At 46.4% G+C, this 19,112-nt stretch overlaps 1 protein-coding gene across 8 annotated transcripts in view; it reads left to right on the top strand.

Moving 5' to 3' along the window:
• Window positions 1-19,112, top strand: part of MBNL3 (muscleblind like splicing regulator 3) — a 130,759-nt gene that overhangs the window by 100,922 nt on the left and 10,725 nt on the right. For 5 of the 8 annotated variants that reach the window (XR_014004460.1, XM_081180519.1, XM_081180517.1 and 2 more), the window contains 4 exons: window positions 4,019-4,183; window positions 7,750-7,950; window positions 9,474-9,710; window positions 12,803-12,856. Coding sequence is in view for 6 of the 8 variants with exons in the window: in XM_081180519.1 (XP_081036645.1) it covers window positions 4,019-4,183; window positions 7,750-7,950; window positions 9,474-9,710; window positions 12,803-12,856 (657 nt within the window). In the remaining 2 variants the exon portion in view is untranslated. The remainder of the gene's footprint in view (window positions 1-4,018; window positions 4,184-7,749; window positions 7,951-9,473; window positions 9,711-12,802; window positions 12,857-19,112) is intronic. The other 3 variants (XR_014004459.1, XM_081180521.1, XM_081180520.1) reach the window with 1 other exon arrangement.

Genomic DNA, 19,112 nt, shown 5'->3' with positions numbered 1-19,112 from the left:
CAGGCAAGGAAAGTTGTAGAATTGGATTACGAGATTTGCAATGAAAGTGTGGCATGTGGGTGGGGAGCGGATAGAGGAAGGATAACTGCACTTTCCTCTTCTCCGTTATTCTTGATAATTGTTGGGTGTCTAGAAGAAGTGCAAACTGAATCACAGCGTTTTGCAAATGACACATGCCAGTGAAACATGCTGCACACATTTAGGCCACCCTGAGATATTCAGATGCAGGGCAGTATACAGATGTAATAAATAACAACAACAGCAACAATTTCCCAGAGAACACAACCTCCCCCCTTCCCCACCCTAGGTTGGGGTTTTTTATGCCTTTCTCCAGCCTTCCCTTTCCCCAGAGCCATCATATGCATGGAATCTTCCTCCTTCCCAGTGTTTCTACCCCACCATTCCCAGACCATTGGCATTTCTGCTAGGACTGATGAAAGATGGAATCCCAAAACACTGGGCAGGCTGCAGGTTCCCCTGATCTACATAATACTTTCTGATGACTCACAACATACGCATGTTGCAAAATGTGTTGCTTATGCCATCATCCCCAAACACCATGAAATTTGTAAAGGGGCGGTGGAGCTCAGTGGTAGAGCAGGTGGCCCCAGGTTCCACCCCCAGCATCTCCAGGGAGGCCTGGGAGAAGATGCAACTGTCTGAAAATTCAAGAGAGTTGCTGACAGTCCATGCGTACCAGGGATGGAGTCCCTGTGGTCTCCAGGAGTAGCTAAACTACAGTTCCCCTCTTCCTTGACCATTGGCTGGGGTTGATGGGAACTGGAGTCCCGCAATATCTGTAGGGCTACTGGTTCCCCACCCCGGTGCAAACAATACTAAGCCGAGTGGACCAACTTCCCACCTTTCTTTAAAACTGGATATCCTGTGATATAGGAATTACGAAGGGCTACAACATACGGCTAGAGGACCTGTTTTGCATGCAGAAAATCTAACATTCAATCCCAGGCACCTCCAGGCAGGGCTGGGAGTGTTCCCTGGCATGAAATCCTACCAGTCAGTGTTGAGCAAGATGGGCCAATGGCCTGACTTGGTAAAAAGCAAGCTTCCCAAGTTTTTGTAGGTTCACAGCCTTCTAAGCGGAGTTTTTTTATACCAGCTGGTATCTATATTGGATCTGCAAAGTATGTGCTGTCGTACATACCCAGGATTTATTGGGAACTAGGGCTTAGCTCCCACTATCATTACCCAGCAGCATACAAAGTGATGAAAACAAGAGCACTTCTGCGCATACATAGATTGCTGCTCTCTTCTCAGCAACATATATATGCCAACAGTGATATTTATGAGAAAGGAAAACTGATCAGAGGGGAAGAGCTTGTGGGGTAATTTGGTCACATTAGTTCCTAGGAATGCAATGTTCTTCCAAGCTGTTGAGTTTAAAATTGACATGTGCCACAAATATGATCAGAATGTAAGAGTCCTTTCAGAAACACACACTGGCCAGCTCAGCTCATTTCCTTAGAACTGTACGCCTTGTGCATGCCAAACGTTAAGCTGATGCAGCCTTTGGAGGAGCATGTCCATCCAGCCTAGTTCTGGGTCTGCTGCAAGTGGTGGCAGCTCTCCATGGTCGGAGCAACAGGGAGACGGTGGCCTTTGGCTTCTTTGCTGACCCAGGATTCTTTTTTTTAATTTTTAATGGGTTACTGGGGATTAAACCTGGGTCCCCCCCCCTCCCTGCATGCAAAATAGATATTCCACCACTGAATTCTCCAAAGATGTAGAATATTATTATTACCATTGGCGGTAAAGCAGGAGAGAATGTCAAGAGACGAACTTTGGGTTGCATAGTAATGGCAGGAGAAGGTGGAGGCTTTTCTCACAGTATCTGCTCTGAATTTATTAGGAACTTCAAGCAAATGTTGACACCAGAGCCCACCGCACCCTCAGATTTTTGCATGAAAACAAATGTGCGTATTGTCCATTTGGGTTGCTTTAAGAGCATTCATGGAGGAGAATGCGATCAGTGGCGATGAGACATGATGTCTGTTCTCTTCCTTCATGGCCAGAGGCTTCTGAAAACCAGTTGCTGGAAACTGCAGGAGAGGAGAGTTGCTCTTGTGGCTCAAGTCCTGCTTGCCGATTCTCCATGGGGGCATCTAGCTGGCCCCTGTGAGAACAGGAGGCGGGACTAGATGGGCCATGGGCCTGATCCAGCTGCAGGCTCTTCTTAACGTTCCTCAGCTCGCTTCATCAAATGCTTGTAGTGCAACCCTCAGATGTCAGGCATGATTTTATATGCCTGATTGCAAAGGGAAGAGAAATGGGAAAGTGGGAGTTTAGTGGCAATAAAATGCAGAAAAAGAAGAAAGATACAGCCTGTGACAATTCATTCTGAGCTCAAATGCATGCAGAGTAAGCACTATGGTCGTTTGCAACATCAGTGACAGGTGATATAGTAATCTTCAAGGCTGCTTTCAGAGAGATACTCCCCCCCCCCAGCTTATCTGACACTCTGTAGAGTTGCTGATCAAAATGATGACTATTTCAGTGAAATCTTGGCTCAGGAATCAAACTTCTGGAGAAGCCAGAAGTGTACTTCTTAACCGCGCCCACACATTGTTCCCAGATTCCTTTGAATGCAAAAACATCTAAGCAGATTTATCCTAAATTTGGTCAAAAGGCATGGTGACATGAGCCTTCCATGTCCAGTCTGTGCTTCTGCTAGAAGGAATTTGTATACATTGCTCTAAAGCAGGGATAGGCAACCTAAGGCCCGTGGGCAGCCCAATCGCCTTCTCAGTCCAGCCTGTGGACGGTCCGGGAATCAGCTTGTTTTTACATGAGTAGAATGTGTTATTTAAAAGGCATCTCTGGGTTATTTGCTGGGCATAGGAATTTATTCATCCCCCCCCCCAAAAAAATATAGTCGTCCCCCCATGGTCTGAGGGTCGGTGGACAGGCCCACAGCTGAAAAAGATTGCTGACCGCTGCTCTAAAGCCTCATAAATATTCTGATCTATCAAAAGACCTGGACCGCCTTTAGAGGAGGTGTAGTTTTTGGAAAGGCAGACCTAGTGCCATTGATGGGGTGCGGGATTGATGGGGTGGGGCAAAAGTGGGTCCTTTGCAAGATCCAGAATAAGAAAAGGAGAAAAAAAACTAGGACCGTGGCCTCCACATGCAGTGGAAAAGGAGCTTGTGTATATGGTGACACAGTTCTGGGAGTGGAATGATCACTTTCTCTTCACAGGGAGTTTTTACAAAAGGAAGTTTTGGAAAACATGGTCCACCAACAGCAGGTTAGACCACATTTTTCAAAACTTCCTTTTGTAAAAACTCCATGAAGAGAAAAGTAGCTCAGCAAGGAATTGCTGGCACTGTAACCTAGGGGTGGCCTACCTGTTTGGGCCATTGAGCACATTTGGAATTTTGAGAACGTGCTTGTGGGCACCAGGCACAATATTGCTGCTGGGTCAGTGTGCAGAGCCCACAATGGCAGCCACATCTAATGGGAGAAAGACAGGACCACAAAAGTGGGTCGTCCCCGTCCCCCGCATAAAGTACCTCAACAATGGGGGGTGGGGAAGGCATCTACATCAGCCACCACCAGACTCCCTCAAGGAAATAAACTCTTTGCATCTTTCCTCTGTTTCCTGGCATCCACTCCTGGCATCCAGTGAAATGTGGGCAAGTTAAAAAGGATGTATGTTCAATGCATAAGACTTGGGTCACATCTATATTATACAAACATAAATTTAAAGCATATGACTTCCCCCCTCCCCAGAAATCATGGGAGCTGCAGTCAGTTAAGGGTACTGGGAATTGCAGTTCTACAAAGGGCCAACTACAGTTCCTGAGATTCTTTGGGGCAGGAAGCCAAGACGGTTAAAGATACTTTAAATGTATGGTGTGGATTGAGTCAGTGCAAACAAAACTGAGCAGGAAGAATCTTGAATATGTTGTGGATTTGGGGGGGGGGTGTTACTGAGATCTTTTGTGGGCGCTAAAGGAAGCACTGGCCTAGCTCAGCAAAACATTTCGCATTTCCCCCCAGGGTCGCTGCACTCGAGAAAACTGCAAATACCTTCATCCTCCGCCGCACTTAAAAACACAACTCGAAATCAATGGACGCAACAACCTGATCCAGCAAAAGACAGCCGCAGCCATGTTTGCACAGCAAATGCAGTTCATGCTACCGGGAGCACAATTGCAGCCAATTGTAAGTTGCCTTGCAAACCCATTTTTGCAACAGTGATTTTACATCCTAGTCTGCAGCCAATCCTTGCCCATGATTTAAGCATTCTGATGTTACACTTAACTGATGCAACACATAACCATGGTTAAGGAAGACGACCCTTGGTGCTACAATCTGTACAGGACACTTATAGTCCATAAATGCATAAAACTCAAGTTACTCTTGTAAGAAGTACCATTTAGTTTTGGGATGACTCCTGTTCGGCATGAATTGTAAAATATGGGGTGAATGGTTTAACTTTCACCTTTTAAAGCCCTTAATGGTTTAGAATCAGGTAACTTGAACAACCTCCTTCACTCCTTCCATCTTGCATGTCCCTTATGGCTTCATAAACCTTCTGAGCTGCCCCAGCCATCCCTCAATATTTTCAGACAGGTCTTGGTTAAAATACCTCTTTTTCTACAGCATTTATTGTAAATTGTACTGCAGTGTGTTCATCTTTTTGGGGGCTATTATGTATGTGCTAGCTTTTTTTAAAAAAAATAGTTTTTATTAAGGTTTTTCATCTTACAAAGCAAACAGATAAGCAGGAAAAGGTGCATATATTGTCTCCACTTCCAATCCATAGTCATTTTCAAGTGATGTGCTGGCTTTTTAAAGAGTATTCTGCACTATATATGTCTTTGTATTTCCCAAGTTGAGCTGGCCCCAGTTTTAAGCCGAACTGAGACTCCTGTTTATGATGTTCTGCATTTTTTTTTATAGAAAAAGTAAAATTATATGCCAAAGCAACTCAAATTCTCAGCTAAGAAAACATGGAGTTATGGAGTTCAACTTCAATGTATTTTGCAGTTTGTAGTCTAGCCATATCTGGAGGGCGTCCAGTTGGCTTTCCCTGGTCTGAGTACTGGGGAGGAGGGTTGTGACGGACAGCTGAACCAGACCAGCATCTGGTGCTGCAATCCCCCTGAAATGAGCCTCCCTCTGATTGGCTGTCAAGACAGACAGTCAAAGGTGGGCGGAGCCAGCACTTTGGGCGGGAGAACAAAAGGTGCCGTTTCTGAGGGAGAGTGTCAGTTAGAGCTGGATTTGGGATGGGGGGCAGGGATCAGGAGAGGGTTTGTCTGAGGGAGAACTGGCTCTGAGGAGAAGACCTGTAGCTAGAGGGAAGATTGCCGTGGCTTAGCGAGGGAGGCCGTGTGGAGCGTCTTGGGAGAGGATTCAGACAGGAGTTAAAGTGGAGGGCTGAGTCTGAGGCAGGAGCTGGGGGAACAGGGACTCCCTGGGGCTCATTCCTGTCAGGAACAGAGGGTACCTCTAGGTACCTCTAGGTAAAGAAGACCCCCAAGCCAGAAAGAAGGGGTGAGGGGATCCCTCAGGTCTGTTACACTAACTGGAACACCTCAGGAGGGGGTTGCTAAGGGAGAGGGGAACTGGCAAAAAGCACCCCTCGCTCATGAAACAAAGTATTATTAAGTGGTGAAGGAAGCTGTGCTGTGTTAAAAGTATTAACCTGCCATGATTAAGCAAAAGGACCCGGAGAGAAGTAACAGAAATTGAAGTGTAACAGCTGATTTCTGAGTAACAAGTTTAAGAAAGGCTGTGCCTATACTGCTGTGTTTAAGCCTGTGACATCATTGTATTCAGTTTAAGTGATAAGTTAACTTCTATCTGAAAGAACGCATCTCCTGACCCAACTTTGTTTCACAAACTTCTTATTTCTGTTAATAAAACTTCTTTTGTTTGTTCAGCTCCTGCCTAAGGCTCTAAATCACTTAAGTTTTCCCTCACACAAGATCCCCACAAGATAGCCTGTGGTAAATTATAAACATTCATTTAATTGGCATACCATGAGGTGGGGGCAGTTAGCAGGCTAGGTCCACTACTTTATTGGTGGCTAATGGTGGGATCCGCTAGAAGGAATTATTGGATTGTTTTGGTTTTTATTTTATTGTGTACTTCTTATATTGTATTTTTATGTTGTGAACTGCCCTGAGATCTATGGATGAAGGGTGGAATCATCAACATCATCATCACATCTAAAAACAGGGGTGAAGAACCTTATTTCTCTCTGGGAGGCAGGGGCTGCATCCCCTCAGGGACAGTCTGCCTGAGGGGTATATGCTGATATTGTAGAAAGGAAAAGTTGATGGGGCAAATTCCCTATCAGGAAAGATTACAGCATGGGGGAGGACGTTCTTTTAGAGCAGTGGTTTTCAAGCAGGGTGCCGTGGCATGCTGGGGTGCCTTGAATGATGGTCAGGAGTCAGGACAACCCTGGCCTCTGTCTCTCTTCCCTCCCTCCTCTGATGCCCTCTCTCATCTCTGCCTCCCAAAGGCTTGCCCAGCTGTTTGTTGCAGCAGCCCTGGCTACAAGCTCCCCAGGCGAATGGTCCTCTGGGAGGTGCAGTTCAGGGACCAGGGGCTGCTGCTAGAGGACTTCCAAGGAGAGTGGAAAGGAGAGGCGGCTGAGGGAACACTCCACAAGGGAGGGTGTTCAAAAAGGGGTGAGGGACTGCCAGCTCTGCAGGCAAGGGGGGACATTACTGAGCTCCTGAGCCCCACAGGGGTGCTGCAGAAAGAAGGTAGTCCGTCAAGGAAGCCGTGGACTCAAAAAGGTTGAAAACCTTTGGTATAGAGGAATTGTGAATAAGAGGTAACATGAAGGAGGTGTATAACATTATGCATGGCATTGAGAAAGTGGATAGAGAAAGAATTCTTTTTCTTGTAACACTAGAATACATAGCCATCCAATGAAAAGTGAATGTTGGAAGATTCAGGACAGAAAAAAGAAAGTGCCTCTTCTTACACTGCATAGTTAAACTATGGAACTCTCTCCCCAGGAGACAGTGATGGTCTCCAACTGGGATGCCTTTAAAAGAGGATTAGACAAATTCATGGAGGAGGAGGAGGAAGAGGCTATCGGTGGCTAATAGCCAGGATGACTATGCTCTTCCTCCACTGTCAAAGGCAGTACATTTCTGAATCCTAGTTGCTAGAAATTGCAGGAGAGGATATTGCTCAGGTTCTGCTTTTCTTAGGCTGGCTGGAAGCAAGGCTAATAGTGGGCAGCCAAAAGTGTAATGTAAAACTGAAGTTACGTATTGATTCTAGACATGTGTTGCTTTAAGAAACCCAAAAGGTACCAGCCCTTTTGTCTATGCCAGGGGAGCTTCTTGCCAGCTTATCTGCCATGCATCTCGTGTCCAGAATTGGCTTGTTCCCTTAACTCCCACTGGTGAATGCTTAATTGCAAGGTGCAGGGTAGGGGGACTGCGTTAATTGCCCAAGGTGCCTCCTTAATTGTGCTATTAAGCTCTTAATGATCATTGGCTGTTCCTTGTCCATACCGATGAAGATGCTTCTTGTGCTTGAAATGCTCCATGCACATCTGAATCAATGAAAGCGGGAGGAGAAGATCAGAAGCAAACCAAGAGGATTAATAGACTGAGAACAAGAGTCCTCCTCTTAGCCAGTGCAACTGAATCAAACATTTCCAGAGCTGGGGGTACAGGGGGTTGGACACAGGACCAGTGCATTCTTAGACCCTGCTAACTCCATGACCATTGCTTTCTCCTCTTTCTTGGCAGACAACTTTTCCTGTGACTCCTTCACTTGCAACTAGCCCCACCATGGCATTCAGTCCCTACCTAAGTCATGTCTCTCCTGGAATGGGCTTGGTTCCTGCAGAGCTGTTGCCAAATACACCTGTCCTGGTGTCTGGGAACCCAGCTGTTTCTGTGGCAGGGAGCTCCACTGGGCAGAAAATGATGAGGACAGACAAACTGGAGGTATCTTGCACCCTGTACCAAATGGCGATGGTTGCTTTGCTTAGATGAGGAAGGCAGTTCTTAACCAAATTTAACTGGACACCTTTTGCCCAAATGTGCTTGCCCTATGGAAGTTCTGCTGTGAGAGAGGAGAGGGGTCCGGATTCTGAAACCCTTTCTTCCTTATGGCTCGGAACTAATTCCCCATTTTTTGAAGTCTTAGCTATACCAGTTCCTTGAGAACAGTGTAACATGTATCTTGTTTGACCTCTTAATCCAAAGACAAGGAAGCTCTTAAAGCCTTTTTCTTAATTGGCACTGGAGTACACATCATCCCTTTTTCATAAGTTGAAGATCACTGCTTAAAATTGCTTCCCAGCTTCTGTCATCTAGTCTTGGTTTGAGAGTTTTGTTGTGAAAAACAGTCGAAGGTCACTGGGGCTCAGACAGAAGGGCATTCAGGAGTGTTGCTAATAAAGTAGAACTCCCTCTACCTGACCCAAATCCCCAGGACTTGTTTGCAAAACCAAGGAAATCCTGGAGTAAGAGGTTGCTTATTCAGTGCTGTCATCTTGGATCAGCAAACCTTGTTTACATGGGTGGGAGATTCCAGCTGGTTTTATTTCTTCCAGCCCTCCTTGCTCACCATCTCAGGTCTCTACAGGCTGGCACAGAATTCTGAAATCGATGCAACCTTCTATCCCCTAGAAAATAACTGCCCTACCGTTTCAGTAGCTAACAGTCCAGTAGAAAATGGAAGTGAACCAGGAGCCCCTATTAATATAGTGGCTGCACTTCTTCAGTAATATAGGTGTGATCTTGCTTCTGTTGGCTGGGAAGAGCTGTCACTCAGTGGCAGAAAATCTGTAAAGCATGCAGAAGCTCCCAGCAGAGAACAGGGTCTCACAGCCAAGCAGAGCAGGACTTAACCCCTGCTCATCAGCTGGGGATTGTGCCACAAACCTCTTCCTCAGTGCATTGCTTTTTGCAGTGCCTTGCATGGTGCTTTGATGTCCCAGCTTCAGAACTTTAAAGCACCTTGCACTTGATATCACACTGATTGCCAGGTGGGTGACACTGTCTGTGATTTGGCCTGTGAGACCCTGATAAGGATCTGCCCCGTAGAGCCAAAAAGTTTCCACAACCCTGCTTTAAATAAACGGGATGGAGGTGCAATGAGACGAAACATGACACTTTCAGTGGTACTTCAGGTTACAGACTCCGCTAACCCAGAAATAGTGCTTCAGGTTAGGAACTTTGCTTCAGGATGAGAACAGAAATCGTGCTCTGGCGGCACAGCAGCAGCAGGAGGCCCCATTAGCTAAAGTGGTGCTTCAGGTTAAGAACAGACCTCCAGAATGAATTAAGTATGTAACCCGAGGTACCACTGTAGTTGAGGGGCAGCTGAGATTTGTCCCCACCCCGCCCGCGGCTGTGCTTTTCTTAGCCCTTTGTGTTCACATTAGGAGGAAAATGGAGAAGTGGTTTTTCCTGGGTGTTTTCGTGTGTTTTTCCTGGTTCAAATAATGTGGCTTTCTTTTAAGGTTTGCCGGGAGTTTCAGCGTGGCAACTGCACACGCGGCGAGAATGACTGCCGTTATGCTCACCCGATAGATATTGCCATGATAGACACAAATGAGAACACCGTGACGGTGTGCATGGATTACATCAAAGGGCGATGCTCCCGGGAGAAATGCAAGTACTTTCACCCCCCTGCACACCTGCAAGCCAAAATCAAGGCAGCTCAACACCAGGTGAATCAAACCGCTGCAGCCGGAATGGTAAGGGGGCCGTTGCCCAACAAGGCCTTTGCAAAATGTTGTGTGTTTGGCCCACAAGGAGAGGAGGGGCAAGGGAAGCCTCCCCCACCTTTTGTAATAGCATCAGAGTGTCCCATCACATCTCAGCATACACAGTCCAGTCCTGTTTGTGTCAACCCACTCTGCACGTTCCCTATACCCCTATACATGGGGGTCCCATATATCCTGGGGCTTTTAAAATGATGCACCAGCCCTTTCAATCCCCTAGAATTGAAAGGGCTGCAAATGTCACAAAATCCACCGTCCACTGCCAATGTAGAAAATGTCCCCATTTTATTTCTTTGCTTCACATTCAGCCTTAGAAAAAGAGTTTGAAGAACCCAAGAGCATTGCACATGGCATTATCCTGTCTTCCTGACACCCCCCCCCCCGGCTGTGGCTCAGCTACACAGCTTATAACTGATAGCAGCTTCACACTCAGGGTAGTGGGCCCAAACCTGTGGAACTCCCTACATAAGGTTGTGCTTCCAAAGGCGTGTGGGGTGGGCAAACATGCTTATGTGCCCAGCAAGGAAACCTTACAGTAAACCCTAAATAGCTGTATTTTGCATGCAAAGCACAGTGCTCATTAGATGTTGTTGCTGGAAAGTAAATAAAGCAGGCATCTCCCTGAACAGAATCCATGTTGCCTGGAAAAATCCAGGAAAACCTGTCACCCTTGACAGGTTCATAGAATTGTAGAGTTGAAGGGATCACAAGGGTCTTCTAGTCCAACCCCTGCAATGCAAGAATATTTTGCCCAATGTGGTGTTTGAATCCACAACCCCCAGATTAAGAATCTCATGTTCAACTGACTGAGCTATGCATCATGAGCCATCCTGCCAGTCAGTTGTTGGACTGCAGCTCCCATCACCCATCCCTGTTGGCCGTGCTTGTTGGGGCTGGTGGGAACTGGAATCCAACACAGGTTCTCATCCTCTGTGGTAAGGAGAGGCAAAAAAGGCTTTTTAAAATGGTGTGTGAGTGTTTGAGTTCAGGGGAAGGAAGGGGAAGGCTGAATAATTTATTGTTGTTATTTATCAATGCCCATTAAAAATAGTTTAACACACATTAAAATCACATGAATAATCTGGATCCTAAAAATATGCTCCTCAGGAGTCAAAGAGTCAGGGGTTAAAGAGGTGTGTCTTCAGCACCCAGCGAAATCTGCAGTGGTGGTGCCAGGTGCACCTCAGTGGGAAGGGCATCCACAGCTTAGGAGGGGCAGGGGGCATGGGAGATGGCTGTGCTACAATTTGGGATCTCCCTGTGAAACAGACTGGCAGAAGAGCTAGAGCAGATGAAAAGAAGAGCTTCTTCACACTTAGCATGTTAAGCCATGGCATTTACTGCCATGGAGTGTGGTGGCAACCACTGGTTTCTGTAGCTTTGAAAGATGATTTGACAAATCGATGACAATCAGGAGAGTTCGCTTGGTGGTTGTTACTCATGAGGATTGCATGGATCTGCCACATCCAAACGACCAGTTGCTTTGGACAAGCCACTGCAAAGGCCTGTTGCCATCATGCCCTGCCCAGCTTCACAGGGGGAGCTGATGGGCCAGTGTTGGAAACACAGTGGGTTCTGTCCAATGCTAGTCCTGTTCCAAGAAGACCCACTGGAATTAATGGACATGGCTAACTTGGGTCCATTGATTGTAATGAGTCCACCCCGAGCATAATTCAGTTGGATACGACCCAACGTCAGCCTAGAGCAGCCTTCCCCAACTTGGTGCTGCAGTTTCCATCAGCGCCACTCAGCACAGCCCTACAGTCCTGATGGGTGATGGAAACACTGCTGCTGCTAGCTGGGACTGGTGAGAGTTGGATTCTGAAACAGTTGGAGGGAACAGGCTGGGGTAGGCTTGACTCGATGGCTCAAGAGGACCCTTTGTATGTTCCTGTGTGTCAATGCCTGCTGTAATGCTCGTTTCTCCACTGCCCTGTTTATCATTAAGTTGTGGGAGAAAGAGCATGTCACTGTGGCTCTTCTTGTCTTGAGAAAGATTGCTGCTTAAAGACCGGCACTTGAGTCTAAGCACTCTTACTCAGAATGTGTCTTTGGAACCATCAGCTCATGGCACTCTTTCTTGGTCAGACCTAATTCCTGACTTCTTAACTGTGACCCTGCTGGTCCCAGCTGCATCTTCAATTCATGCCGTCCCTTCCCGGTGCAAACATCCAACTTGCCTTTCCAGTGTGCCTGTTTAAACTGTTTGTCGGTCTCTTAAGTTGCCAGGGTCTTGCCACCCAAATAGCTTTGCATTATTCATAGAATCACAGAATCATAGAGTTGGAATAGACCACAAGGGCCATCGAGTTCAACCCCCTGCCAAGCAGGAAACACCATCAGAGCACTCCTGACATTCATTGCCTTCCTTTCAAGGCTCCATGTTTGCCTTGTACCTCTTGAGTTTGGGGGCAGCCCTACCAGTCAGAGAACAGAAGTTGCTAGGCTACCAAAAAAATACCCCAAAACAAACCCCAAGAAGCTGCCATCTTGCCCACACATGCCTGTGCTTGGCCGTTTGTGGCACATTGACAGGCAAAATGGAAAAAGGGGAGAGCATGAGGAACGCATAAAAAAATACAACTTTTTAAAAAAAGTTTTTTTAAAAAGAAAACAAAAAAACTTTTGCAGCAAGCTTTTCAGCACCCAAAATGCAAACAATTTAACAATGTATAATAATAATAATAATTATCTTAATTATATAATAATTATCTTAATTATTTGGGAATTTGTAACCAGTTCTCAGTACTTGATGAAAAATGGGACCCCCATAAAGTTCTCTCAGGTTCCAGGTGTTTCTGCATCTACCCTGCAGCATAGGCAAAGCAAACCTTGATGTGTTACTTCAGTTGTCACAGGGCTCTCCACTGTGCATGTGTCATCTGTTTTTTTAATATATTGTATAATTCACTCATTTTATTTTGTTTTGTTTTCCTCACTTGCTCCACAATGTCCGCTCTCTTTTTTGATGCATTTCTGCTTGCTGTTTTTTCTGTTGTTGTGCTTGAACCCCGATCCCCTTCCTTGGCTCATTACCATCATGTGCTCGCTGCCTGCTAATTAAGACTCAGCCAGCTGTCCGATCACTGAAGCGACCCCTCGAGGCAACCTTTGACCCGGTACTTGGACCTCTCACCTTCTTGCTTTGCATGTCACCATCTTTAGACTTCATGGAATACATCTCTCTTTCTCTCTGTGTGTCTTTCTCTGTCTTTCTCATATCTGTTGTATATTGTGTGTTACCTAAGGAGAGTGCCCATCAGACAGGAAATAATGTCCCATTCACTCCACTGTCCCACCAAAGGAAACTTTGCAACCTCTGGCTTAATTGAAAACCATTTTTCGGTGACGGAAGGTGCCTTTCACAACCCTCCTCCTCCAAAAAGACCAGATGTGGTTATGGAGCAATGCAATTATCACAGTGTTTTTCAATCAGTCTGTTTTCAAACAGCGACAGCTGCCGCATTTTTATAGCACGGAACACAGAAGGTTCCGTTTCACACCTTTGGTCTGAAATGTCTCAGGGGAAGCCTTCAAGGAGTTTCAGTGGCAGGGAGCCGAGGGCCCAGCCAAGGCCCACACTTCGGTGGGCACATTGCCACCCTAATTGCTGCTCACATGCCAATGCACAGACACAACTCGGAATGCTTGGGAGTTCTCTGGCTTGCTTGGCATGATTTGGTGGCAGGTTTGAGCAGCAAACCTTCATTAGGAATTGTTTGTGTCCAAACCTAGCCTTGCCGTTGACAAAAGACACAATTCAGACAGCAGAGAGGGGTCTAGTTCCTGGCTTGTGAATCTGATCAGTTTTGTATTATCATCTCTGCTCTACAGTAGGCACTTTGGAATTTCAGAAGAAGCCCTTCCCAAGATGATACCGAACACCATTCATGGGGGTGGGTGGGTTTACCCAGGACTGAACCTGGGTCTAGGGCTGCCCCACTTCCAACCACAGTTTCATAGTCCCACTCAGTGGCGTAGCGTGGGGGGTGCAGGGCGGGCTGGCCGCACCGGGCGCAACATCTGGGGGTTAGGGTTAAGGGGCGCAAATTACTTGCCTTGCCCCGGGTGCTGACAACTCACGCTACGCCACTGGTCCCACTGCCAGGTTGCAAAACTGGTGGTGCAACTTCCATGGGGGGTGGAGACTTGTCAGAGTTCCCTTGCTTCTGCTGACTGGTGCCCACCACAAGAATGACACATTTGGTTTGGGTGGGGAGAAGCCAGCTTCCAGCCACTCAGAGTAACAAGCTTGGGAAAGTTACCTCTGAAAATGCAAATGCCCCAGATGCAAAACAGGGGAGGCAGTTTCTCCCCTAAATTCTGCTCTGAACTTGGGCTGAATGTCTAATCATTCAAAAGCTCATCCCAGCCTCCCCTGGGTCACCTTCTGCATGCGGAGTGTGCATCCTGCTGCTGAGCTTTTGATTTCCCCCTTTTCCCACAGCTATGAACCACAGAACCCAGTCAGGGGAATGACTGTACTTTCTAGCAGGCTAGCAGGTCCCTTCTGCTATTGCATTCTTTTCATGCTGCCAGAGTCTTCTGCAGGAAACCTATTCAGAGCAAAATCGGAGTCAAAGTGCACATTTCGTTCTGTGTCTAGCCTGGCAGCTCCCTGGTTAAGTCTGCTGACCTCTTTTAGAACAAAGGCAGCTAGAGACTTTAGTATGTGCCTTTGACTAGATAACCTGCTAGATATATGTATTTAGAAGTGGATTAATGGCTTAAAAAGGCAGCCCTGATTCATGGGTTTTGTGAATGTTAAAATTGCCTGTAATATAAATATGCTTAAATCTGGCACAAACGTAGATGTTTTCCCCCTGCACCCAATTTTCTCCCTCTATGGGAGGGGAAGCTGAACCTAAGGTTACGTTTCTTACAATATTTCAAAGAATCAGGGAGCTGGAAGGGATCATGAGGGTCATCTAGTCCAACACTGTAGTGCAGGAATCTTTCGCCCACTATGGGACTCAAACCCACAACCCTGAGATTAAGAGGCTTAAGCTCTGAGGCTTGGCCTTTATAGGGCCTGGGGGCTGGGATTGATCCTTTTGTGTCAGTTGATGGACTGCTTTGGGGCTGGTAACACAGCCTAGGTGACGCCCTCAAGCTTCAGAGCTCTCCCTGCCAGTCTTGCAGTATGAATTGCACTTGTGGTTCAAGAATTAAAGTGCTGCTTGGAGCTTGGCTGCTGAAGGCCCTGTTTTCAGATGCACACACGCAAGCCTGTGCAAAACCTGATGTAAAAGTGCTCCAGTCACATGGCCAAATTCATTCTCCAGGCCTCCACTTACCGTATTTTTCGCTCTATAACACGCACCTGACCATAACACGCACATCGTTTTTAGAGGAGGAAAACAAGGGAAAAAACATTCTGAATAAACAGTGGATGTATCATTTTTGTGCTTCATGCTGTGGCCACAGACATGTGATCTGATGGTGAATTTGGGGTGACCCAATGCAAAAATCCTAAGAATTCCTGTTGATCCATGCTTTGTAATCACGTTTTTGCACCATTGCAGCCCCAGGCAACAGTGGGTGCGTGATTTTTTTTGGTGCAGGCTGTAGCCATGGACATGCTATGTGATCTGATGGTGAATTTGGGGTGACCCAATGCAAAGATCCTGAGGATCCAATGCAAAGATCCTGAGAATCCCTGTGGATCCATGCTTTGTAACCACATTTTTGCACCATTGCAGCCCCAGGCAACAGTGGGTGCGTGATTTTTTTGGTGCAGGCTGTAGCCATGCTATGTGATCTGATGGTGAATTTGGGGTGACCCAATGCAAAGATCCTGAGGATCCATATGGATCTATGCTTTGTAACCACATTTTAAGTGGGGAGCGAAGGAAAAACAAAGAAGGGACATGAGAGGGGTGTGCAGAGAAGCAGCTGGCTAAGAATGCAGGAGAGGGATTTAACGGGAGGGAGGAAAGAAAGGCAAAAGTTTCTCCCCACCCAAGCCAGCCGTATATCTCTCTCTCTCTCTCTCTCTCTCTCTCTCTCTCTCTCTCTCTCCCTCCCTCCCCCCCCTCTCTCTCCCTCCCCCTCTCTCTCTCCCTCTCCCCCAGCAGCACTGGAGCACAGGGAGGAATTAGAAGGAACGACACTCTGCTTTCCCCTCTGCTTGCCTGGAGGGGAAGGGCTTTCCCTGCTCTTTGTTCCGTTTCAGCAAACACAGCAACGAAACAGAGGAGGGTGGGCAGTAAGACCCTGAGGCAGAATGCAGGAAAGCAGCCACTTCCTCTTTTCAGGTTTCCCTTCTCCGTGAAGCGGAGATTTTTGCCTGATTTTTCAGCTCCAGGCACCACACATTCGCTCAATAACACGCACAGACATTTCCCCTTCCTTTTTAGGAGAAAAAATCTGCATGTTATAGAGGGGAAAATACGGTATCTCCATGCTACACCTCACCTATGACAGTGGAGGTTGCAATATAGTAAATCTATGAAGCTGTGGTTTTTCATGGGGTCGGATGCTTATTTAAGAACCCAATAAACCAGCCCATGCTTGCCTAACCCAAACTGGGCCAGTGCTGTACTGAGAGCTGTGGGACAGAGCATAAGGTCCCTCTGATGTGCAGTCTCCATGGTCTTTCAAAACTGAAGTGAAACCTGTTTCTGAAACTGTCAAGTTTGCCATTTGCACTCCTGCATTTCCATTCATGATATATTCTAGACTGTTATTCCCCCTTTTGTTTTGCACTCTGTGCCTAGACTTAAAGGTACCAGTGTTAGGGGGGGGGGTAAGGGCAGAGTCAGCCCACCAATGAGGCAGGGTGAAGCACTTACCTCAGGCAACCAGGCAACAGAAGTGCAAGAGGTGGTGTTCCACTTGCCCTACCACTTCCACCACCGAAACAGGATGTGCTACCCTGGGAGGGAGAGAGTCCACATTTGGAATTCTCTGCATAGTTGCCTCATTCTGAAAAGGATATTGTAGCATAGAAAAAAGTTTGAGAATGGCCATGCAAAATGACCAAAGGGATAGAGTAACACCCACACCCTGAAGAAAGCTTGCAGTGTTCAGGACTTTTTAGTTCAGAGAAAACGGTGAGTGAGAGGTGGCATGATAGAAGGTACTAATATTATGTGTGGCAAGGAGAAAGTTTGTCTCCCTTTCTCATAAGACTGGAACTGGTGGACGTCCAATGAAGCCAAATGATGGAAGATTCAGGACAGATAAAAGAAATTTCTTCTTTGTGCAGAGCATAGTTAAAGTGTGGCACTTGCTTCCACAGGAGGCAGTGAAAGCCACCAGCCTGGGTGGCTTTAAAAGAGGATTAGGCACATTGCAGAGGAGGATACAGTCATCAATGGCTACCAGCCACAAGAGCCATGATCAAGAGCCAGAGGCCAGTTGCTGGAAACCACTGGAGGGCAAAGTGCTCTTGTGCTCAGAGCCTGCTGGTTGGCCCCTGTGAGAAGAGGATGCGGGACTAGGTGGGCCATGGGCCTCATCCAGCAGACGCTCTTCTTATAGTCTTCCCTTATGTCTGTGTTTGCCCGCCCTTTTCATCCAAAGGGCATTCATAGCTTGCCTGTAAAATATAGACAGACCAACAAGGGAAAGGAAATTCTAGGTACCTGTACCTGATGCTACAGGTTCTCATAGTGTTTTTGTGCTGAGCCTTTCCAAATCAGGAATGCACAGTGTGGTTCCGTTGCAGTGATGTGGGACCTGTGGTCCTTTGGATGGCATTGGACCCCCTACTCCCATAATCCCAACCCAACATTGTCAATAGTCAAGGCATCATGGGAGCTTGTGGTCAAGGAACATTTGGAGGGTCATGAGTTCCACATCACCAGGCAACTCAGAGAGTGATGGGTACATGGACTCTCATGCCATATCTGGAAACCATGTACCCTACTTAGAAAGAGAGCCCCCCCCCCTCGAGAATTTGGCTCAGTATTTTTCCCACAAGCCCAGAAGACTGCAGGGGATTTAATTGAAATCTTGAGTGAGGTTGGGTGAGTAAGGAGTTAACTGTGCAAAAGTAGTTAATGGTTAAGAAAAGTTGGCACTTCCTTGAACCTTTCCCCTATGTCTCCCCATTGTTGAGACATGTTCTTTGGGGATGAGCAACAGGCAGAGCAATATACCACACAGCAGTTTGAAAGCACCCCCCCCCTTCGCCCTGCAACCTTTGAATCTGATGGTGAAACAGGTTTGACTGACTTGGAAGCACCTTGATGTGGCAGGTCTAAAAGAGACAATTTGCTTGTGAGAAAGAGGTGGCCTGTTAACAGAGGGGTGGGGACAAAACAATTTGCCTTTGGGTGAAATTAATCATATCTCATGGTCCACTGAAATCACACACAAACACACATATACATGACAACAACAGAAAACCAAGGGATCCAGTTAGCAATAGGGTCTGGCAACCTCAATTCACAACACTGTTGAACCAAGGAGTTTAAGTGGGATTAGGCCTGGTGTTTTGTACACACCCATTGGTGCAACAACTGCCCCACCCCACCAGCCTATCCCTCATTCTGCCCAATAAAAGTGGTAGGCGATTCTAGCAGTTTTTCTGCTTTGCCCTTGCAAACATTTCCTAGTTTCTCTACAGTTCCAGAAGCCCTGGGCAGCTGAAATAAGAGTTTAATCTGTAATGTTTGTTTCCTTACTGAAAATTCAAGCCTAGCATTTCTCAAGAGCTCAGGGAAGGCAGCAATCTATTATGCATTTTGCATATGCAAAATTTGCTTAACATCATGAAAACAGCTAAACCCCCTACACACTCCAGCTTAGTGGCGCTCCTCCCCAAATTCCTCCCTAAAATTTATCCAGACCAGAATTCTTTTTATCCTCTTATCCTCATGTTGAGGATATTTGAGTCCTTGTATGAATGGTGTTGTAGAAATAACAGTTGTGGGGTCACTTCAGAGCTATATCAGATGTGAAGTCACCTGACGGGTGGGAAATAATTTCCCTATATTCATGCCAGAAAGGATGAGAAACAGTTTTCCCTATTCTTTTTGATCCATGTATTCAAATGTACGCACAGTTAGCACATCATGTCAGGAACCCAAAATAGGCACAGGGAACAGGACTGATGCTTATACATGTAAACTTTAGCTAACCCTAGCACAGCTAGCATTTCAGTTTACATGATGCTTATGCTAATCTTCTCTGTTGTTTTTTTAATAGCTGTTTTGCCTTCCTACCTTTCTGCCTTCCTTTCTTAGTTGGTAATTTTGTTTTGGGGTTTTTCCCCTATGCTTGTTGCCTGCAACTGCCTTCTGAGTCTTCCTCTGACCAAGATAAAATTATTCCTGATTTACCCCTACTCCCCTGTGTCATATATATATATATATATATATATATATATATATATATATATATATATATATATTCTTCCTTTGGGCA

Source organism: Podarcis bocagei (assembly GCF_964188305.1).
Source record: "Podarcis bocagei genome assembly, chromosome: Z".
NCBI classification, from domain to species: domain Eukaryota; kingdom Metazoa; phylum Chordata; class Lepidosauria; order Squamata; family Lacertidae; genus Podarcis; species Podarcis bocagei.
This window is presented reverse-complemented; position numbering and strand designations above follow the sequence as displayed.